The 22103-nt window shown below is 35.8% G+C and overlaps 1 protein-coding gene across 3 annotated transcripts in view; it reads right to left on the bottom strand.

Moving 5' to 3' along the window:
- The window catches only part of MNAT1 (MNAT1 component of CDK activating kinase), a 212771-nt gene that overhangs the window by 82167 nt on the left and 108501 nt on the right, over positions 1 to 22103 (bottom strand). For all 3 annotated transcript variants that reach the window (XR_014059389.1, XM_081509798.1, XM_081509799.1), the window contains one exon: positions 8414 to 8535. Coding sequence is in view for 2 of the 3 variants with exons in the window: in XM_081509798.1 (XP_081365924.1) it covers positions 8414 to 8535 (122 nt within the window). In the remaining variant the exon portion in view is untranslated. The remainder of the gene's footprint in view (positions 1 to 8413; positions 8536 to 22103) is intronic.

The raw sequence follows: 22103 nt of genomic DNA, 5'->3' as shown, positions 1-22103 counted from the left end.
AACAACTGACAAAGGATTAACTTCCAAAATATACAAGCAGTTCATACAACTCAATGCCAGAAAAACAAACAACCCAATCAAAAAGTGGGGAAAAGATCTAAACAGACATTTCTCCAAAGAAGACATACAGATGGCTAACAAACACGTGAAAAGATGCTCAACATCTCTCATTATCAGAGAAATGCAAATCAAAACTACAATGAGATATCACCTCACACCAGTCAGAATGGCCATCATCAAAAAGTCTACAAACAATAAATGTTGGAGAGGGTGTGGAGAAAAGGGAATGCTCTTGCACTGTTGGTGGGAATGTACATTGATATACATTGATATGGAAGACAATATGGAGATTCCTTGAAAAACTAGGAATAAAACCACCACATGACCCAGCAATTTCACTCCTAGGCATATACTCTGAGGAAATCAAAACTGAAAAAGACACATGTATCCCATTGTTCATTGCAGCACTATTAACAATAATTAGAACATGGAAGCAATCTAGATGCACATCGACAAATGAATTGATAAATTGTGGTGCATATACACAATGGAATATTACTCAGCCATAAAAAGGAACACATTTAAGTCAGTTCTGATGAGGTGAAGTGAGTCAGAAAGAGAAAGATAAATATCATATTCTAACATATATATATGGAATCTAGAAAAATGGTACTGAAGAACTTGTTTACAGGGCAGAAATGGAGAAACAGACATAGAGAACAGACTCATGGACATGGGAAGAGGGGAGGAGAGGGTGAGATGTATGGAAAGAGTAACATGGAAATTTACATTACCATATGTAAAATAGACAGCCAATCGGAATTTGCTGTATGGTTCAGGAAACACAAACAGGGGCTCTGTATCAATCTAGAGGGGTGGGTTGGGGCAGAACATGGGAGGGGATCTGTGTATACCTATGACTGATTCATGTTGAGGTCTGACAGAAAACAACAAGATTTTGTAAAGCAATTATCCTTCAAAAAAAAAAAATTTAAAAAGAAAAAAGGTACTATGTATAAAATGGATAAGGAATAAAGATATATTGTACACCAAAAGAAACATAGCCATTATTTTGTAATAACTTTAAAGGGAAAACAATCTATAAAAATACTCAATCATTATGCTGTAACCAGAAATTAACATAATATAAATCAACATTTCAATTAAAATAAAAACAGGTACAAAGTCCATGATGCCCATAAAAAGTCTAAAAAAGAAAATATCATTATTTTGAATAATTTCCAGCTTCACAAAAACAAAACTGATCTTTAAACAAACAAACAAAAAAAACTAATTCACATCATAAACAATATAAGATAAACTTTAAATTTTGAAGGTTAGTAGTCATACTATAGGGCTGACATAAAATTAAGTAAAAATATTACTCCAGTAGAAAAGAGAATGTGGGACAAAAATAGACAATTGAAAATTCATACATAGGGAGTAAAAGAGATAAAGAAATTACTGAGGCTATGCCACAATCATAAAGGTAAAGAGTTTCCTAAGGAAATGAAAGAGCACAAGCAATGACACAAAACTGTGAGACACCATGAGTTTCTTAAGAAACACCATGATGAGAGGACTGGGGCATATGGCTAGAAAGGTACATAGGGGTCAGATTATGCAGATAATGATGAGCCACTGAAGGATATTAATAATATAGAGACATGGCCAGATTGATATATTAGAAAGTTTTCTCTGGCAACAATGAGGAAGGCTTCAGGAGGAAGACAAAGAGAATGTTAAAACAAAAAAATTTTAGAATATGTTCAATATCTCATCTCAAATTCGTGACATGTAAAATTCCAATTTATCAATTTTTAAGAGCAAAAGAATGACCAAGAAAAGTAGCTGCAAGCTTGGCATAAACCTTCCAGATTTCAGACAATAAAGCTACAGTAATCAAAACAGCATGGTACAGGCACAAAAACAGACATGGAGATCAATGGAACAGAAGAGAGGGCCCAGAAATAAACCCACACATCTATCACCAATTAATCTGCAACCAAAATGGCAAGAATATACAATGAGAAAAGATTGTCTCTTCAGTGAGTGGCACTGGAAAAGCTAGACAGCTAAACAGAAATCAATGAAATTATAACACTCTCTCAAACTCTAAACAAAAATAAACTCAAAATGGTTTAAAGACCAACATATAGGACATGACACAATAAAAACCCTAGAGGAGAACATAAGCCAGACATTCTTGACATAAATTGTAGCAATATTTTCTAAAATGAGTCTCCCAAGGCAAAAGAAATAAGCAAAAGTAAATGAATGGGACTTAATCAAACTTAAAATATATTTGCACAATAGAGGAAACCATAAACAAAATGAAAAAACAGCCTACCAAATGGGAGAAAATATTTGCAAACAATGCAACCAACAAGGGGTTAATATCTAAAATACACAAACCACTCACACAACTCAGTATCAAAAACACAAACAACCCAATCAGAAAATGGGCAGAAGATCTAAATAGACATTTCTCCAAAGAAGACATACAGCTAGCCAACAGCCAGAAAAGATGTTCAACATTGCTAATTACTGTTGCTGCTGCTAAGTCGTTTCAGTCGTGTCTGACTCTGTGCGACCCCATAGACGGCAGCCCATCAGGCTCCGCGGTCCCTGGGATTCTCCAGGCAAGAATATTGGAGTGGGTTGCCATTTCCTTCTCCAAAGCACGAAAGTGAAAAGTGAAAGTAAAGTCACTCAGTCATGTCCGACTCTTTGCGACCCCATGGACTGCAGCCTACCAGGCTCCTCCGTCCATGGGATTTTCCAGGCAAGAGTACTGGAGTGAGGTGCCATTGCTAACTACTAGAGAAATGCAAATCAAAATCACAATGAGGTATCACCTCATACAAGTCAGAATGGCTATCATCAAAAAGCTTTTACAAATAACAAATGCTGGAGAGGGTGTGCAGAAAAGGGAACCCTCCTATACTGTTGGAAAGTAAGTTAGTGCAGCCACTATAGAGAATATATGGAGGTTCCTAAAGAAACTAAAAATAGAGCTACCATATGATCCAGCAATCTTGTACCTAAGGATATATATGCACCCATGATGGAACATTACTCAGCCATAAAAAAGAATGAAATATTGCCATTTGTGACATGGATGGACCTAGAGAATATCAATCTAAGTAAGTCAGACAAAGACAAATATATATCACTTACAATGTAGAATCTAAAAATACTACAAATGAATCCAGAGACAAAACAGAAACACAGTCACAGGCACAGAAAACAAATTTATGGTTACCAAAGGGGAAAGAGAACAGAGAGGGATAAATTAGGAGTATGGGACTAACATATACAAACTATTATACATAAAACAGATAAGCAACAAGGATTTACTGCATAGTACAGGGAATTATATTTAATATCTTATAATAACCTATAGTGGAAATTAATCTAAATATTTATTTGTTGTTATTGTTCAGTTGTTGTGTCCGACTCTTTGTGACTGCAGCACACCAGGCTCCACGGTCCTCTACTATTTCCCAGAGTTTGCTCAAATTGATGTCCACTGAATCAAAGATGCTATCTAGCCATCTCATCCTCTGCTGCCCTTTTCTCCTTTTGCCTTAAATCTTTTCCAGCATCAGGGTCTTTTCTAATGAGTCAGCTTTTTGCATCAAGTGGCAAAGTATTAGAGCTTCAGCATTAGTCTTTCCAGTGAATATTTAGGGTTGATTTTCTTCAGGATTGACTGGTTTGATCTCCCTACAGTCTAGGAGAGTCTTAAGAGTCTTCTCCAACATCACAATTCTAAAGTATCAGTTCTTCAGTGCTCAGCCTTCTTTATGGTGCAACTCTTACATCCATACATGACTACTGGAAAAACTATAGCTTTGACTATACAGATCTTTGTTGGCAAAGTGATGTCTCTGCTTTTTAATATGCTGTATAGGTTAAACTGACTCACAGTGCTGCATACCTAATACTCTAAATCAACTAAACTTTCGAAAGAGGGAAAGGGAGGAAAGGGGGAAGAAAAGGAGGGAGTGAGAGAGAGAGAAAGGAAGGGAAAGAGGGAGGGAGGGAGGGAGAGAGAGGGGAGAGGGGGAGGGGGAGAGAGAAAGAAAGGAAGGGAAAGAGGGAGGGAGGGAGAGAGAGGGGAGAGGGGGAGGGGGAGAGAGAGAGAAAGGAAGGGAAAGAGGGAGGGAAGGAGAGAGAGGGGAGAGGGGGAGGGGGAGAGAGAGAGAAAGGAAGGGAAAGAGGGAGGGAGGGAGAGAGAGGGGAGAGGGGGAGGGGGAGAGAGAGAGAGAAAGGAAGACACAGATAGAAAGAAAGAACTGAAGGAAGAAAAGAAGGAAGGAAGAAAGGAAGACAAAAAATCTCCAGGGTTATGATGAAGGTAGACAGGTGGATCTTCTATTTTAGGGGAACTATACCCTATCCTATTCTCTGAAGAAAGAACATTTTAATTGCTTTGCCAATAACCATAACGGATTTGTAACAGGTCAGTTACTTCTGTTCAGGAATTTGATTTTTATCTGTGTCACCTATGGCCACACAAGAAAACAAAATTGACAGGTGCTGATGGAAATCAAACAAGAAACTTTCTTCTAATTAGCATCAGGTTCTAGTTAACTGAGTTAATCCAATACTGTCATTACAACCACAATTTTTTTCACAATTGATTTCACAATAATAAGTAAATAATCTCATCAACTGGCTAGGAAGGACTCTAGATATTAAACTACTATAGTTTGTCTATTTAAATCTCTCATAGTTGATAGCATGGAACTTACATCAGTCATGTTAACAGAAGAGACAGAAATGAATGTATGCACTTGGCTACAACATTCTACCACAGAGAAACATACAAAAATGTTCTACAGAAATGAAGATTAAAATTTTATTCTACAGCAATCTGGTAGCAAATGGTTCACTTAAATTCACAAATAAGGAAAAGTGAAAAATATACATCTTGCTTAAAGATTATAGCTTATTCTATAAAATGCTTTTCCTTATTTCTGTAGTAGGTTCATGAATGAAAAGTTCATATTAAATAAATTATATATTTAAAACAGTAGTGATATTTGACTAAATAATATGATGAATTAAATTGATAAATGCTTGTAGTTTATATTAGTTAAGGGAAATACTCTTCTTTGGCTGGGAAGTAGTAAAATATTAACTACAAAGCCAGTTGATTATTAAAAAAGACACTTTCACAATGCCAATCAATGAGACTTTACTAAACTAACCACTAAAGCAGCAGTCTGGAGAATGTCAATTAGCAGTTAAGTTTCTCCAATGCTTGCTCCCACTAGTACAGAATTAATAAAACATGTTGACATACTGCCTTGAGCAAACCTGAAGAATACTGCCAGTGCAATCTGAGGTATAATTACATATTTATAATACCCTCCTTAATGAGAAATTCTCATTTATTCTTCATCTACTTCCCAAGTTTAACTAACTTTAGGAAAAATTCCAGTAAAAATTACCTAAAATCTCATGGCAATGTACTTTCAATTTTATCCTTTTTCCAATTATATATGACACAAATGTAGTTCTTTGAAGACACAATGCCTCCAAAGACCTCATGCCACATACTCCCAAAATTATATAATTAAAATTATTTTGAAAGTGTCTACATCCATAGTTTTGTACCAATTAATGTGAAGCTACAAAATGTAGCATTTTTAACTTCATCATATCATACAGATTTCAAAACAGATAGAAGAAGTGGAGATAAGGTAGTTTGCCTCTAGAGAAACTAAACTTGTCTCCTCTATAGGATAACATAATATAAAATGGAAAATTTGTTGTAACAGTAAAAGAAAGAAGAATAGAAGTTAAGAGTTTTATGGGAAGGAAGAGAGCCCATTGTAAAGGGATACCTTAGGTTTAGTAGATGTAATCCTCTAACAAAGAAACAAAGATATGGACAAACCTTAGAACAGATGTGTAACGACTATACCTTAAGTCAACTAAAGTTTATATTCCTTGTACCTTAAGAGTAGTACTTCTGTAGATACCAAATTATTCTTTGAAAAGTCACTTCACTGAGCAACTTCAGTTTCTTTCCAAGTGCTTCTGAAAATTAGATTACATCTTAGATCTAGAGTAATTATTAAAAAAGAAGAAAGCATATGGCTTTAAATAATAATTCCAGAAAAGAAAATGAACTAGTAAGATAAGAAATCAATTTAGCATTTATTTCGGCAAATGTTAAGTATGAACTCATAACATGTCACCAAAGAGACCACCTGAGCTAATTAATCCTCGTTCCCAAAACGAAATTATCAGTATAGAATTCAATCCATTTCTTAAGATAAAAGTCTGGAGAGAAGGAAGGTGTGAGACACATTTTGGTAGATACTTTTACATCAAGAAAAAGTCAATGATTCTTTGGGAATTCTGACATCACTATTGACGATCTAGAAATTTCTCCACCAGTTAGCAACAGAAAGCTGAAATTTATAGTCAATCTTGAAATACATACAAACTGGTAATCTAAACAGTTTGTCCTCTTAACTGTTGTGGATACAGAATATATTGCACAGTCTTTGTTGAGAGAGACGAAAATATACTTCTAGAATCCGGGAACTAACTATATTCTAAATAGTCAGTAATAACTGAAAGTCCCCCAACCACTAAAACAAAATAAAATCATGATCCTGTGTCCTTTATTTAGATTCAAATAGAATTTTAGGTAGGAAAAACCCTCCAGCACTCCAGGCCTCATACTAGGCACAACAGATCACGGCTGGAAGAATTTGAAGCCTATGATACATGGATGATAACTTCAGGCACAACAAAACTGAGATCAAACTACAGACTTGATACTCAACTCTCTACATTAATGGCCTGACAGAAAAAAGGACAAATATTTCTGGCCATCAATTTTACTTATCTCAAGTCTCTACTGTTTTGTTGCACAGACTATCCAATATTCAAACAAAATTACAATAAACACAAGAAAGCAAGAAAAACAACTCTATTATTAAGGCATAAGATAATCAACAGAATTCAACCCAGAGACGATGAAACTATCAAAGAGGCACTTGAAAATAACACGATTAATAAGCCGAAGGGACTAGTGGGAAAAGTGGATAATATGTACAAATAGGAAATTTCAACAAAAAGATGGAGATTACAAAGGGGAGTGAAATGTAAATGCTAGAAATGAAAACTGCAATATCAGAAAGAACACCTTTGATGAGCTTATCAACAAGAAGGGCACAGAAGAATAAGTAAACTGTGAGGATAGGACAAGAAGAATTATCCAAACTTTCGAAACACAAACTCAAGAAAAAATTGAAAAAACACAAAATAGAGCATTCAAGACTATAAAACAACATAAGAAGGTTTTACATATGTGAAATCAGAGTCTCAAAATGAAAATGCAGAGAAAATGGGGCCAATTATTTAATACTTTTGTTATCACAAACTCAATAGGGGTTTTAGGCTTCATTTTACTTCTCTACACTTTATGCTTGGAGGTTACAGGACTTTTAAGAGACTACAAAACTGAAGAAAATAGTGTATAAGTAAATTATTTACCATTCTAACAGTAATTTCAACTTGGAGCCTCCATGTTCATATGCAAAATACAATGCATTATGTTCAAGGTTGCAGTTGTGGTTTTGAAGATGCATGTAGGTTTTACCATCTGTTTCATCTATCTTCTTTTTGTTGTTGGGGCCCTTTTCTAAATTACATTTTTTTTTACTTCATTTCACTGTATTCATTATTTTCTTTTTTATATTATATTCTTTAAGCTATTCTATTTTATTAAGAAATAACTATTTCCAGATTATTCAATAGTTTAGATTGAGACAGCAGATCAAGATCCAATGTACTCCATTCAACAAAGTTTGTACCTATACTTTCCAATTACACAAATACCCATTTGTTCCCCTAAGACAGAATATGATTATCCACATGGCTCACAAAAGCCATAACCCCAAGTTCATTTCCAAAACGGATGCATATACTACAGCTTTTGAGTCATTAGGCCAGTCCTATATCATACCCTTTGACAAAATGTATTTTATAGCTCATTTCTCATAAATATAATTTCACTGTACACAACTGATAGTAAATCTGCTCTTTTTCATGACAAGTTCAACTCTATTTTCACTGGCTTACAGCTGACTATTAATAAACGAAGCCCCTACTTCTAAAAAATACAAAGTGAGCCAAAAATGAAGAGCTACTTCAGTATTGCTGCCAATAACATCCTTAAAAGGGAACTAGCACAATTCAATTTCAAAAGACCTAATAAGACAGTAGGAAAAAGTAATATATTAACTTAGTATTAAGCACCATTCATTTCTTACAAAAGAGTAAAGTTCTATAAACTCAAAATCTAACAATGTTAAAGTGTTAAACAGAAACCACAAAGCCCTAAACATCAGCTCCTCAGTGAAAAGTTCTTCTAGACACTTACCCAAGTCTTCCTAGCATCTCAAGCTCAGGAACCTGTGGTCCACATGTCTCTATCTGCAGTGGTTGGTATTCATACAGAGCTTCTTCAAGTTTTTGAATGGGTGCTAATGATATATGCTGACCCTGTTAGAAAAATGAAAGAAAATAATACTTGTAAATATTACTTTCATATTACTACTTATTTGCAGTCATTTTAAAGATGAGCTAAATTTCCTCACGTTAAAAATATTACCTATTTTTCATTACATTACTGAAATTCGCATTATATAATTAACACACAGTGACAAATAATTTAAAGGAAGAAAACCAAATCCAGCATTAAATTCAAATTTAGCCTTAAAGAGTAGTTGTTCAATGTCAATAGTGAAAGTGAAAAGTGTTAGTCACTCAGTCATGTCTGACTCTGCAACCACATGGACTATAGCCTGCCAAGCTCCTCTGTCTACAGCATTTTTCCAGGCAAGGATACTGGAGTGGGTAGCCATTTCCTTCTCCGGAGGATCTTCTCGACCCAGGGATTGAACCTGGGTCTCCTGCATTGCAGGCATATTCTTTACCATCTGAGTCAACAGGGAAGCCCAATGTCAATGGCAGAATTCACCAAATATATAAGCATAATCTATTCTTACATTTTCCTATTACAATTTTGATAATTTGTGCTTTCTTGAAAGTCTTAGATAGGGAGCACAGTAATGAAATTATTATGTGCAAAGTTTTGCCACAGAAACGTCTACTCTAAGTCTATAATGGAATTAAACTTATTGATCAAATGTGTGTATTTGATGTCTACTTACACACACATATACACACATACACACACACACAAAATGAGAAAAGTTTATGCTAAAAACTAAGTTGGATAAAATATCTACATACTTTTCTGAAAAGAACTACTGGAAAACTAAAATTAAAAGACCATATCTGATTAAAAATACGCAAAATAAAATGCCACTCAGCTACATAGCACCCTTACATTGAGATTTCCATATTTATAATCTGAGCATAGAATTCTAATTTTTGAATATGTGTATTTTTTTTACAGTTCATGCTTTCTGATTCTAACTATAGTTCTGTTACTTTTCTTAGTATAGTTCTCATCAGTTTCTCTTATGTCCTAACTTTCTAATAAAAACTAGTTTTTATAGTTATTAGTTCCAATATTTTCTAGTTTTTGATTTATTTCTCTTATTACCTCCCTTAGTTTCCTTTTCTTTTTCCCCTATATTACCAAGTTGGATACATAAAACAATTGTTTTCTCTTTTTTTAAAAGAGGAGGGAAAAAAGGTAAAAACCATGACTTAAAAGTGCAGTTCAGGCAGTGACGAATGAGACACTGAAGATGTCTGCATACGACTCATGGTTTTTTTCTTCAACAACTTTAATACCCTGTAACATTATCTTAGCTAGCTTAACATAATATTAATAGCTTCTCTGACACTGGGACCTCAAAAGTCCCTCACCAAATTTGGGGAAAGGACTTGAAAAAACATTTCTCCAGAGATACACAAATGGCCAATAAGCACAAGGAAAGATGACTAACATCACTAGTCATTAGGGAAATCCAAATCAAAACTATGATATACATCCATCCCTCAGTATCTCTGGGGGTGGAGGGGAGGTCTGGTTCCAAGATCCAGATGCCAAAATTCACAGATGCACAAGTCTCTTATATAAAATCGCATACCAGTACAGTCAGCCCACTCCATCCCCAGATTCCTCATCCCTGGGTTCTGCGTCCACAAATTGACCAAACCCAGATGGAATTTCATGGTTGGCTGAATCCATCGATGTGAAACCCACAAATACAGAGGGCCCCACTGTAGTACTTAACACCCACAGCTATTAAGGATGCCTATTATCCAGAACAAAAACAAATAAATAACAAGTTTGGAAAGAATGTGGAGAAATTGGAACTCATGTGCATTGCTGATGGGAATGTAAAATGGTGCAATTACTATGGAAAACAGAAAGCAATTCCTCAAAAGATTAAATATAAAATTACCATATGAGCTGGGCTTTCCTGGTGACTCAGATGGCAAAGAATCCACCTACAATGCAGGAGACCCAGGTTCGATCCCTGGGTTGGGAAGATCTCCTGGGGAAGGGACTGGCTACCCACTCTAGTATTTCTGCCTGGAGAAATCCATGGACAGAGGAACAGGCAGGCTACAGTCATCGGGTTGCAAAGAGTTGGACACAACTGAGCAACTAATACTTGCACCTGCATTACCATATGAGCTAACAACTCCATGTCTTGGTTATGCCCAAAAGGAAGGAAAGCAAGAGAACCTCAACAGTCGTGCTCATAGCAGCATTATTCACAATAGCCAAAAGATAAAAGTAACCCATGTTTTCCATCAATTAATTAATGAATAGGGTATACAACATAATGGAATCTTTTGTTGCTGTTCAGTCACTAAGTTGTGTCCAACTCTTTGTGACCCCATGGAATGCCACACCAGACTTCCCTGTCTTTCACTATCTCCCAGAGTTTGCTCAAATTTATGTCCATGGAGTCAGTGAGCTATATAACCATCTCACTCTTTGCTGCCTTCTTCTCCTTTTGCCTTCAATCTTTCCAAGCATCAGGGTCTTTTCTAATGAGTCGGCTCTTCACATCAGGTGGCCAAAGTACTGGAGTTTCAGCTTCAGCATCAGTCCTTCCAATGAATAGTCAGGACTGATTTCCTTTAGGATGGACTGGTTTGACCTCCTTGCTGTCCAAGGGACTCTCAAGAGTATTCTCCAACACCACAGTTCAAAAGCATCAATTCTTCAGTGCATAGCCTTCTTTACGGTCCAACTCTCACATTCGTACCTGACTACTGGAAAAACCATTAAGTTTGACTATATGGACCTTTGTCAATAAAGTGATGTCTTTTATTTTTAGTATGTGTCTAGGTTTGTCACAGTGTTTCTTCCAAGGAGCAAGTGTCTTTTAATTTCATGGCTGCAGTCATCATTCATAGTGATTTTGGAGCCCAAGAAAAGAAAATCTGTCACTGCTTCCACTTTTTCCCCTTCTATTTACCATGAAGTGATGGGACTGCATGCCATGATTTTAGTTTTTTGAATGTTGAGCTCTTAAGTCAGTTTTCTGACTCTCCTCTTTCACCCCTCATTGAAGCTCTTTAGTTCCTCTTTACTTTCTGTCATTAGAGAGGTATCATTTGCATATATAAAGTTGTTGATATTTCTCCCGACAATCTTGATTCCAGTCTGTGATTCATCCAGCCTGGCATTTCCCATGATGTACTCTGCAAATAAGTTAAATAAACAGGGTGACAATATACAGCCCTGTTGGACCCTTTTCCCAATTTTGAACCAGTCAGTTGTTCCATGTAAGGTTCTAACTGTTGCTTCTTGACTCACACACAAGTTTCTCAGGAGACATGTAAGGTGGCCTGGTATTTCCATCTCTTTAAGAATTTTCCACAGTTTGCTGTGATCCACACAGTCAATGGCTTTCACATAGTCAATGAAGCAGAAGCAGGTGTTTTTATTCCCTTGCTTTCTCAATGATCTTACAAATGGCAATTTAATATCTGGTCCTTATGCTTTTTCTAAATCCAGTTTGAATAATGGAATATTATTCAGTCTTAAAAAGGAAAGAAATTTGATATGTGCTAAAACACTGATGAACCTTGAAGACATTATGCTAAGTAAATGAAATAAGCCAGTCACAAAAAGGACAAATATTGTATGATTCCAATTATATGAGGTTCTTAGTCAAATTATAGAGACAGAAAGTAGAATGATGACTGCCAGAGACTGTGGGGAGGCAAGGGATGAGTTAGTATTGAAATGAGTATCAGTTTTTAAATGAGTACAGAGTTTCAAGTGGAGAAGATAAAAAAATCTTGGAGATGAATGGTGGTGACGGGTGCACATTGTGAATGCCCTTCAAAATAGTGGTAAAGTTTATGTTATGTGTATTTTACCACAATTTTTAAAAATGGGTTTGAGATATTTGATTTGCTCATTTATGTGGCTGAAATAATACACATTAAAAAAGAAGATAAGGGACTCCCCTGGTGGTCCAGTGGTTAAGACTTTGCCTTCCAATGCAGGGAGTGCCTGGTTCGATCCCTGGTCGAGGAGCTAAGATCCCACATGCCTTGAGGCCAAAAAACCAAAAACAAAAAACAGAAACAATATCGTAACAAATTCAATAAAGTTTTTTAAAAAAAAAAGATAAAAGTGAGATATAGGAAAACACTATTAACGTTATTTTAACCTTGAACCTCCATATGTTTCACAGCCTTTCTAAATAAACTTGAAACTGTCAAGCTGCATCTTGTATAACCTCTCAGTAATCCAACTTCTGAACAACAAACCTGAGTACAGAGTATTACATAGGTTAAAAAGGGGTCTGCCTAAGCAGGACATTTTGAGTGGCACTGTGACATCCCTATTTCAAAGTGTCTTCTTCATAAGTTACCAAGTACTGTATTCTCCTGCCACATGATACAGAAGTCCTATATTCCTGTCACAGTTTTGGGTTAGAAAAAAAAAAAACAAGAAGACGGCAACAAGAAAAAGAAAAAACTAACAATTTTAAAAGGTCACCTATTACAGCTATCCCATAACACAGTAATCCAGATTATGTTGATTACTCCATTTTCACATTATAAATTAGGAAGCAAGGCCCAGGAAAGATGATACACAATGGATAATTCCAAGAGCCGGAATACTTTTCAGGGAAGGCAATATTCAAAAAAGAGAGATTCTCTTAAGTCATTAAACTGGTAGTCAGCATATTAAAAGTAATCATTCTCTATCAGTAATGATACCCAAGTTACTGAAGTTATTATGTCATATAATCCAGTCTTTTCTGCAAGTTTGTGGGTACATGAAAGTTCATATAATAATAATAGTTAACATTAATAACTCAGTGCCAGACAACAGTCTAAAGGCTTTTAATGCGTTATTTCATTAATATTCACAATAGTTTTATGAGATAAATAATATCATATCTACTTTATGGACGAGGATGGGGGTTTAGATATGTGACTTCGCAAGGTCACACTGGAGTTAATGGCAGGTTGAGGATTAGAAGCAAAGGGTGTCAGATTCTAAAGCCTGTGTTCTTTTCCCGTAATTTTTTAATTTTATGGATAAAGAAACTAAGACTCCTAAAATGTAAATTTCTCCCAAGGTCACAGAGAGCTCCTAATTTCTGCCCAGTGTGGGCTCTACCAAACCACATTGTCTTTCAATATCCTATTTTTAGACAATAAGATCACAGTTGCTCAATTTAAGCCTGATATAGTAAGTCCTAGATTTCTATACAAATTCTATTAATTTAGATATGGTCAAAATGTCATAGGTCCAAAAAAAAAAATGTATTATGGCATTTAGAAAGAAAAAAACATTATTTAGTGATAATTCTATTTATCTTGAGAATGAGAAAACAAAGTTCACAAATGATCCTCAATCTAGTCCCATAACATTCAATCTTTCCCCCCAAAATTGGTGTGTGATAGATGCCAAATTTCCCAAATCTAAAAGTGAGGAAGAGCTTATAGGACAAATCACTGACACAATTAAGATTAAAGAAAATCATCAAGAGACCAGATATCTCAATATGAGGAAAATGTTAGGGGCTTTTAAGTGACTAGTGGCAAAGTGTTGAAAAGTTTCTGGATGCAAAGTGATATTCCTACCAAAACAGTGTGATATTATTCTAAATTACCAGGAAAAGACGGACTCAGATTAAAGAAGTCACACTGTATGATTCACTAGTGATATTTAACATCTGAACTAAATCTAATGTGGCATCAAATGATATGGTATGAACTTAAGGACTACAGAAAGTCAAAAGAGGAAGAGTCGATGAAAGGTAGAAAACTGAAACAGTGCAACTTGTGGGAGACCTCTGAGGACAGGCAAAGTCTACAAAAGCAAGGCAATGAAGAAGACAGCAATATTACTAGACCAATATTTTGTATCTTGAGACAATATTTAATAAACAGGAGCAGAGAATGGATATGTGGGGATGTGGGGGTGGAAAGAGACTGAAGTTAAAGCCTAAATTACACCAGAAAATACTCCAAGACTAATTTGAACTCACATGGTTAAAAATCAGACCTTTTAACACAATGTCAAAACACATCTTGTCTCCATCAAATTACCAAATAAATGATAAAATAATAATGCTCAATATGACAAGAGAATGTGGAGAAAGATGTTCTCATATGCTGCTGATAGAGCGCAAATAATGGAATTGCTTTCTTCATGAAAAACAATTTAGTAAACCTTTAAAGTATTCATATAGTTTAATCCAATAATCCCACTTGTAAGAAAAAAAACAGAAAACACTAATCAAACCATCTATCACAGTTTACATTATACTTGTGAAAAACCAAAAGGAACGTAAATGTTTAGGAATATTGGGAAAATTTAGTAAACATGAGTTCAACTATAACAGCGTGTATGTCATTGAAAATTATGTTCAAAGAGAAAATTAATAAAATACAAAGTACATAATAAGGATATCTAAACTATTTTTTAAATTTGCATAAGAAAAAACTATAATGAAAAACACCAAAATTTTCACTGTAGTAATCTCCAGGTGATAAGATCATGAGAACTATTTATATTTTTACCTCTATGCAGTATTTTCTAAATTCACCAAAATGGGTAAACTTTACATTTATAACCATAAAAAGTACAAAAAACAATATATATGGGACCATATTGAGCAACGGCATAGGGAAAACAATTCATACCAAATGACAACTGTCTTGATCTCTTCAATAAGTCACGACATGAGAAAGAAACTCAAGAAATGTAGCACAAGATATGAGCTGTTCTAGATTTTTTAAAAATTAAAAAGTTTAATAAATATAACAAGAGTCATTAACTCAGTAACAATTTAGGAAGGAAAAAAGTCATGAGACATTTGAGGGACAATGGATAAAATTTAAATATGGCCTCGGTATAAGAATACATTGGAGAAATTGTATTAATTTTGTTTGGTGTGATTATGGCATTATGGCTATGTATAAGGATGTCCTATATCACAGCAGGTCAGAGGGAGATGCAGACTAAACAGTTTAAAGGTAAAATTTTACAATCTGCAATTTACTTCCAAATCGTTTCGAAAAAATATATATGAAGAAAATTAAAGATTACTGAATCTAGACATTAAGCATATGAGTTTCACTGTATGATTTTTCTACTTTGTATTTTGGAATTTTTTCATTATACATAGTTTTAAAACATATGGAATCTTTGTTAGTTTCAAAAGAAAAGCAGCTATGCATTTATAGCCGAGGAAAATAAGATAGTGCCAAAGAAAGAAGAGCCTAGAATCAAGTAGGTCAGGTTTGTAGCTATTTTAGTGACTAGGTTTGAAGATCTGAGTACTGATTGAGAGGAAGGAGGGAAAAAAGTTATAATTAAAACTGCAAGACTTGGTAGCAACCTGAAATAGCTCAGTTGAATATTAAATGAGAAAACCAGACAAATCTGAAGACTAACTGAAACAGGATAATTGGGAAAGAGAAGGATTGAGAAAATCTTTAAAGATAAAACACACACTTTGGAGAAAGTATTTGCAAATGACATGCTTTATAGAAAATTTGTATTCAGTATATATATAAAGGACTCTTAAAACTGAAAAATTCTTTAAAAAAACAAAAACTCCAATTTAAACATTGGTAAAGATTTTAATAGACATTTCACCAAAGAAGATACACCAAGGGCTAATAAGTACATGAAATGATGCTCAACAGCAATAATCTTTAGAAAAATGCAGATTAAAACTACAATGAAGTACTACTTCACACACCCCACAATGGCTATAATCAAAGTGTCACTGAGGATATAGAGAAATTAGAACCCTTAAACCCTGCTCATGAGAGTGCACAATGGTATGACCACTCTGAAAATGGTTTGGCAGTTTTTCAAAAATTTACTATACAACTTGATAATTCCACTTAAAGGTATCTACTCAAAAGAAATGTATGATCAAAGACTTTTACAAGAATGTTCATAGCAGCATTATTCATGGTAGCCAAATAGTGGAAACAATCTAAATGTCCATCAACTGGTGAACGGATAAGCAAAATGAAGTGTATTCATACAAAATGAATATGAATTCATTCATTTAACATTTATATGCTGAATACTATTTAGCAACAAAAGGGAATAAGATATTGATACCCTATTCCAACAACACAAGAGAAGACTCTACACGTGGACATCACCAGATGGTCAACACCAAAATCAGATTGATTCTATTCTTTGCAGCCAAAGATGGAGAAGCTCTATACAGTCAGGAAAAACAAGATCAGGAGCAGACTGTGGCTCAGATCATGAACTGCTTATTGCCAAATTCAGACTTAAATTGAAGAAAGTAGGGAAAACCACTAGTCCATTCAGGTATGACCTAGATCAAATCCCTTATGAGTATACAGTGGAAGTGACAAATAGATTTAAGGGACTAGACCTGATAGACAGAGTGCCTGATGAACTATGGACAGAGGTTTGTGGCATTGTACAGGAGACAGGGATCAGGAAAATCCCCATAGAAAAGAAATGCAAAAGAGCAAAATGGCTGTCTAAGGAGGCCTTACAGATAGCTGGGAAGAGAAGAGAAGTGAAAAGCAAAGGAGAAAAGGAAAGATATTCCCATCAGAATGCAGAGTTCCAAAGAATAGCAAGGAAAGATAAGAAAGCCTTCCTCGGCGATCAGTGCAAACAAATAGAGGAAAACAACAGATTGGGAAAGATTAGAGATACCAAAGGAACATTTCATGCAAAGATAGGCTCGATAAAGGACAGAAATGTTATGGACCTAACAGAAGCAGAAGATATTAAGAAGAGGTGGCAAGAATACACAGAAGAACTGTACAAAAAAGATCTTCACAACCCAGATAATCACGATGGTGTGATCACTCACCTAGAGCCAGACATCCTGGAATGTGAAGTCAAGTGGGCCTTAGAAAGCATCACTACGAACAAAGCTAGTGGAGGTGATGGAATTCCAGTTGCGCTATTTCAAATCCTCAAAGGTGATGCTGTGAAAGTGCTGCACTCGATATGCCAGCAAATTTGGAAAACTCAGCAGTGGCCACAGGACTGGAAAAGGTCAGTTTTCGTTCCAATCCCAAAGAAAGGCAATGCCAAAGAATGCTCAAACTACCGCACAACTGCACTCATCTCACATGCTAGTAAAGTAATGCTCAAAGTTCTCCAAGCCAGGCTTCAGCAATACGTGAACCGTGAACTTCCAGATGTTCAAGCTGGTTTTAGAAAAGGCAGAGGAACCAGAGATCAAATTGCCAACATCCGCTGGATCATCGAAAAAGCAAGAGAGTTCCAGAAAAACATCTATTTCTGCTTTATTGACTATGCCAAAGCCTTTGACTGTGTGGATCACAATAAACTGTGGAAAATTCTGAAAGAGATGGGAATACCAGACCATCTGACCTGTCTCGTGAGAAACGTGTATGCAGGTCAGGAAGCAACAGTTAGAACTGGACATGGAACAACAGACTGGTTCCAAATAGGAAAAGGAGTACGTCAAGGCTGTATATTGTCACCTTGCTTATTTAACTTATATGAAGAGTACATCACGAGAAACGCTGGGCTGGAAGAAACACAAGCTGGAATCAAGATTGCCGGGAGAAATATCAATAACCTCAGATATGCGGATGACACCACCCTTATGGCAGAAAGTGAAGAAGAACTAAAGAGCCTCTTGATGAAGGTGAAAGAGGAGAGTGAAAAAGTTGGCTTAAAGCTCAACGTTCAGAAAACTAAGATCATGGCATCTGGTCCCATCACTTCATGGGAAATAGATGGGGAAACAGTGGAAACAGTGTCAGACTTTATTTTTTTGGGCTCCAGAATCACTGCTGATGGTGACTGCAGCCATGAAATTAAAAGATGCTTACTCCTTGGAAGGAAGGTTATGGCCAACCTAGATAGCATATTTAAAAGCAGAGACATTACTCTGCCAACAAAAGTCCGTCTAGTCAAGGCTATGGTTTTTCCAGTGGTCACGTATGGATGTGAGAGTTGGACGGTGAAGAAAGCTGAGCGCCGAAGAATTGATGCTTTTGAACTGTGGTGTTGGAGAAGACTCTTGAGAGTCCCTTGGACTGCAAGGAGATCCAATCAATCCATCCTAAAAGAGATCAATCCTGGGTGTTCATTGGAAGGACTGATGTTGAAGCTGAAACTCCAATACTTTGGCCACCTCATGCGAAGAGTTGACTCATTGGAAAAGACCCTAATGCTGCGTAGGATTAGGGGCGGGAGGAGAAGGGGACGACAGAGGATGAGATGGTTGGATGGCATCACCGACTCGATGGACATGGGTTTGGGTAGACTCCGGGAGTTGGTGATGGACAGAGAGGCCTGGTGTGCTGCAATTCATGGGGTCACAAAGAGTGAGACACGACTGAGCGACTGAACTGAACTGTAACATATGAACTTCAAAAATATTATAATCAAAAAGAAGCCAGGCAAAAAGACTATAAATTGTTTGATTCCATTTGAAAGTAATGTTCAGAAAAGGTAAAACTATAGACAGTAACATTAATAATTGCTAGGGGCTAGGAATGTGAATGTAAAGTGACTACACAAAAGTACAAAAATCACTGAATCATACATTTTAAATCAGCAATTTTTTATAGTAAGTAAACTATACCTCCATAAATCTGTTTACAAAAAATAAAGAGTTTAAGATGGTGGTTCAATCAATTCAACATTGTTGACTATATATGAAATTCACATGTAGAGATTTTCAGTAAAAGCAGCTAAAAATATAAACAAAAGAGAAATTTTGCTATTATCACCAACAAAATGATGGTCAAAGTCATAAGAATAAATAAAAATTGGGGGAGACAAATGTATAAAGTGTGAGATCCTAATAATGAGTCCTGAAAAACACCCACATTAAGTAATTCAAGTATCTTTTGTTGACTTTCAAAACTATACACAAAACTGAGGCCTTTTCAGTTTCTGTCGCAGTTGCCATATAAATAATAAATAAATGAGGCAGAGGGTAAAAATGTAGTGTGAAGAGGCACAGCAAGTCATGCAAATTTAGATAAGATCCACATACTCAGGTGGAAAACTGCAGGCAAACTGTACATTCAGAAGCATAACTAATGTTTTACTCCCCCAAAATGTAACAAAATAGAGCCCCTGTTTCTCTCCTAAGATATACCTTAGAGCACTAGATTATATTTCAATAATTTTCTAGTCACACATTTAAGCATTTGTAGAAAGTGAAGAAAGTGAAGTCACTCAGTCCTGTCCAACTCTTTGCTACCTCATGGTCTGTAGCCTACCAGACTCCTCCGTCCATGGGATTTTCCAGGCAAGAGTATTGGAGTAGGTTGCCATTTCCTTCTCTAGGGGGTCTTCCTAACCTAGGGATCAAACCCAGGTCTCCCGCATGGCAGGCAGACGCTTTACCATCTGAGCCATACAACTCCCTTAAAAAGACTTTCCAAAATTCAGCTCATTTCCATATAGAAAAACATAAAGACATTTGAAGAACAATGCAAATGCTGACAAAGATAATTATACATGGCTGTAATTTTAAGTAATAATTTGAAATATATCTTTAACTTGTCTTACCCAGCAAGCTTCACATTTACTATAAAAAAGTTTACAATTTACTGAGATTGATCTGTTGATTGAGATTGAGATTCATGGTAAATAGATGGGGAAACAATGGAAACAGTGACAGACTTTATTTTGGGGGGCTCCAAAATCACTGCAGATGGTGACTGCAGCCATGAAATTAAAAGACGCTTGCTCCTTGGAAGAAAAGCTATGACAAACCTAGACAGCATATTAAAAAGTAGAGACGTTACCTTGCCAACAAAGGTCCGTCTAGTCAAAGCTATGGTTTTTCCAGTAGTCATGTATGGATGTGAGTTGCACTATAAGGAAAGCTGAGCCCTGAAGAATTGATGCTTTTGAACTGTGGTGTTGAAGACTCTTGAGTGTCCCTTGGACAGCAAGGAGATCAAACTAGTCAATCCTAAAGGAAATCAGTCCTGACTATTCATTCGAAGGACTGAAGCTGAAGCTGAAGCTGAAACTCCAATACTTTGGCCACCTGATGGAAAAGACCCTGATGCTGGGAAAAATTGAAGGCAGGAGGAGAAGGGGACGACAGAGGATGAGATGGTTAGATGGCATCACCAACTTAATGGACATGAGTTTGAGCAAGTTCCGGGAGTTGGTGATGAACAGGGAAGCCTGGCATGCTGCAATCCATGGGGTCGTAAAGAGTCGGACATGATTGAGCGACTGAACTGAACTGAGAATCAATCATCTGTTAGATCATCTATAGCACACTACGAACATTATCCTTATTCATTCTCCTCAAATAAAGGAATAACACAGACTATCTTTTGTGCTAACTCTAAAATGCAGGATTTACTTCCAAATTAAAAATTATATGATGTCGATTTCTGGAAGCCATTTAATAAGTGATAAAGTTAACTGTGAAAACAACTCTAACTTCAAAAAAACTTCTGGTCACTATGTCAACATATACACATGCACAAAGTGAGAAGGCAGCAAACCATTTAAAATAACATGATTAAAGACAATACATGATTTTCTAATAAAAATAACAGCAACAGAAATGTCAATTAATAATCATTAATATATAGGCTGTTGACATAAACTATTAAAAAAATACTATAAATGAAAGTACCCTTCCATATCAATTAGTATATGATTCTCTGTTAAATATCATACAACAGGTTATAATTCATAAAGTATTAGCAATTCCAAGTGACTGGTTAAATGGTTCTGAAAATCCTTTAACACAATTTTAAGATTCAGAACACTCTTAATTTTCATATATTACTTAAATGATTTTTATTCACCAGACTAGCCATGTCTTCAACATATTTGCTAATGAACTCTATAAGCTTGGTAAAACCCTCTTGGTATAAATATCTGTTTAACATCTATCTACCCCATTAGACTGTAAAGCCCTGTTGTTCACTGCCATGCCTCACAGCACGGTACCCAGCAGGGAAGAACTGCTTGGTATTTTGTAGAAAGGGGCATGTGAACAGTCATCTGGTATTGTAGTATCAACATCGGAAAAACCAGCAAGATGGAGGTCAGGTTTCCAAATTCTATCAATTTCAGAATGTTCTTACTGTGTGTAAACAATTGGAATTTTGTAATTACATGTACTCTGAGAGTATGTAAGGAATACACCTCCAGCTTCTCCACATTTTAATACTGTTCTTTCACTTATTCATTAGAAAAAGTCAGTAGATGCTTTTTATCCCTAGCCTGGAAATGTGCTTTCTAGCCACTTAAGGATCATTGCAACAAAATTTCAGACAACAAAACATTGCGGTTATTCTGTTATAATCAAACACCCATTCAAAAGACAAATACTGAACAAAGTCTATAAGCCAAGAACTAAAGAGTACAGCAATGAAACAGATACAAGCTCCAGCCTTCAGGGAGCTTATATTCTAGTAAATCACTTTTCAATCAGATTGTTATTTCTATTTTGTTGAATAATCTTAATGCAAAACAAAGGACCTCCCTGGTGGTCCAGTGGCTAAGACTCGAGGCTCTCAATGCAGGGGACCTAGGTTCAACCCCTGGTTAAGGAACTGGATCCCACATGATGAAATTAAGACTTGGCACAGCCAAATAAATATTTAAATGCAAAACAAAAACA

The sequence above is a fragment of the Giraffa tippelskirchi genome, chromosome 7, assembly GCF_054371585.1.
Source record: "Giraffa tippelskirchi isolate mGirTip1 chromosome 7, T2T-mGirTip1v1.2.pri, whole genome shotgun sequence".
Taxonomy (NCBI): domain Eukaryota; kingdom Metazoa; phylum Chordata; class Mammalia; order Artiodactyla; family Giraffidae; genus Giraffa; species Giraffa tippelskirchi.
The sequence above is the reverse complement of the archived record's forward strand: the minus strand, read 5'-3'. Positions and strand labels throughout refer to the sequence as shown.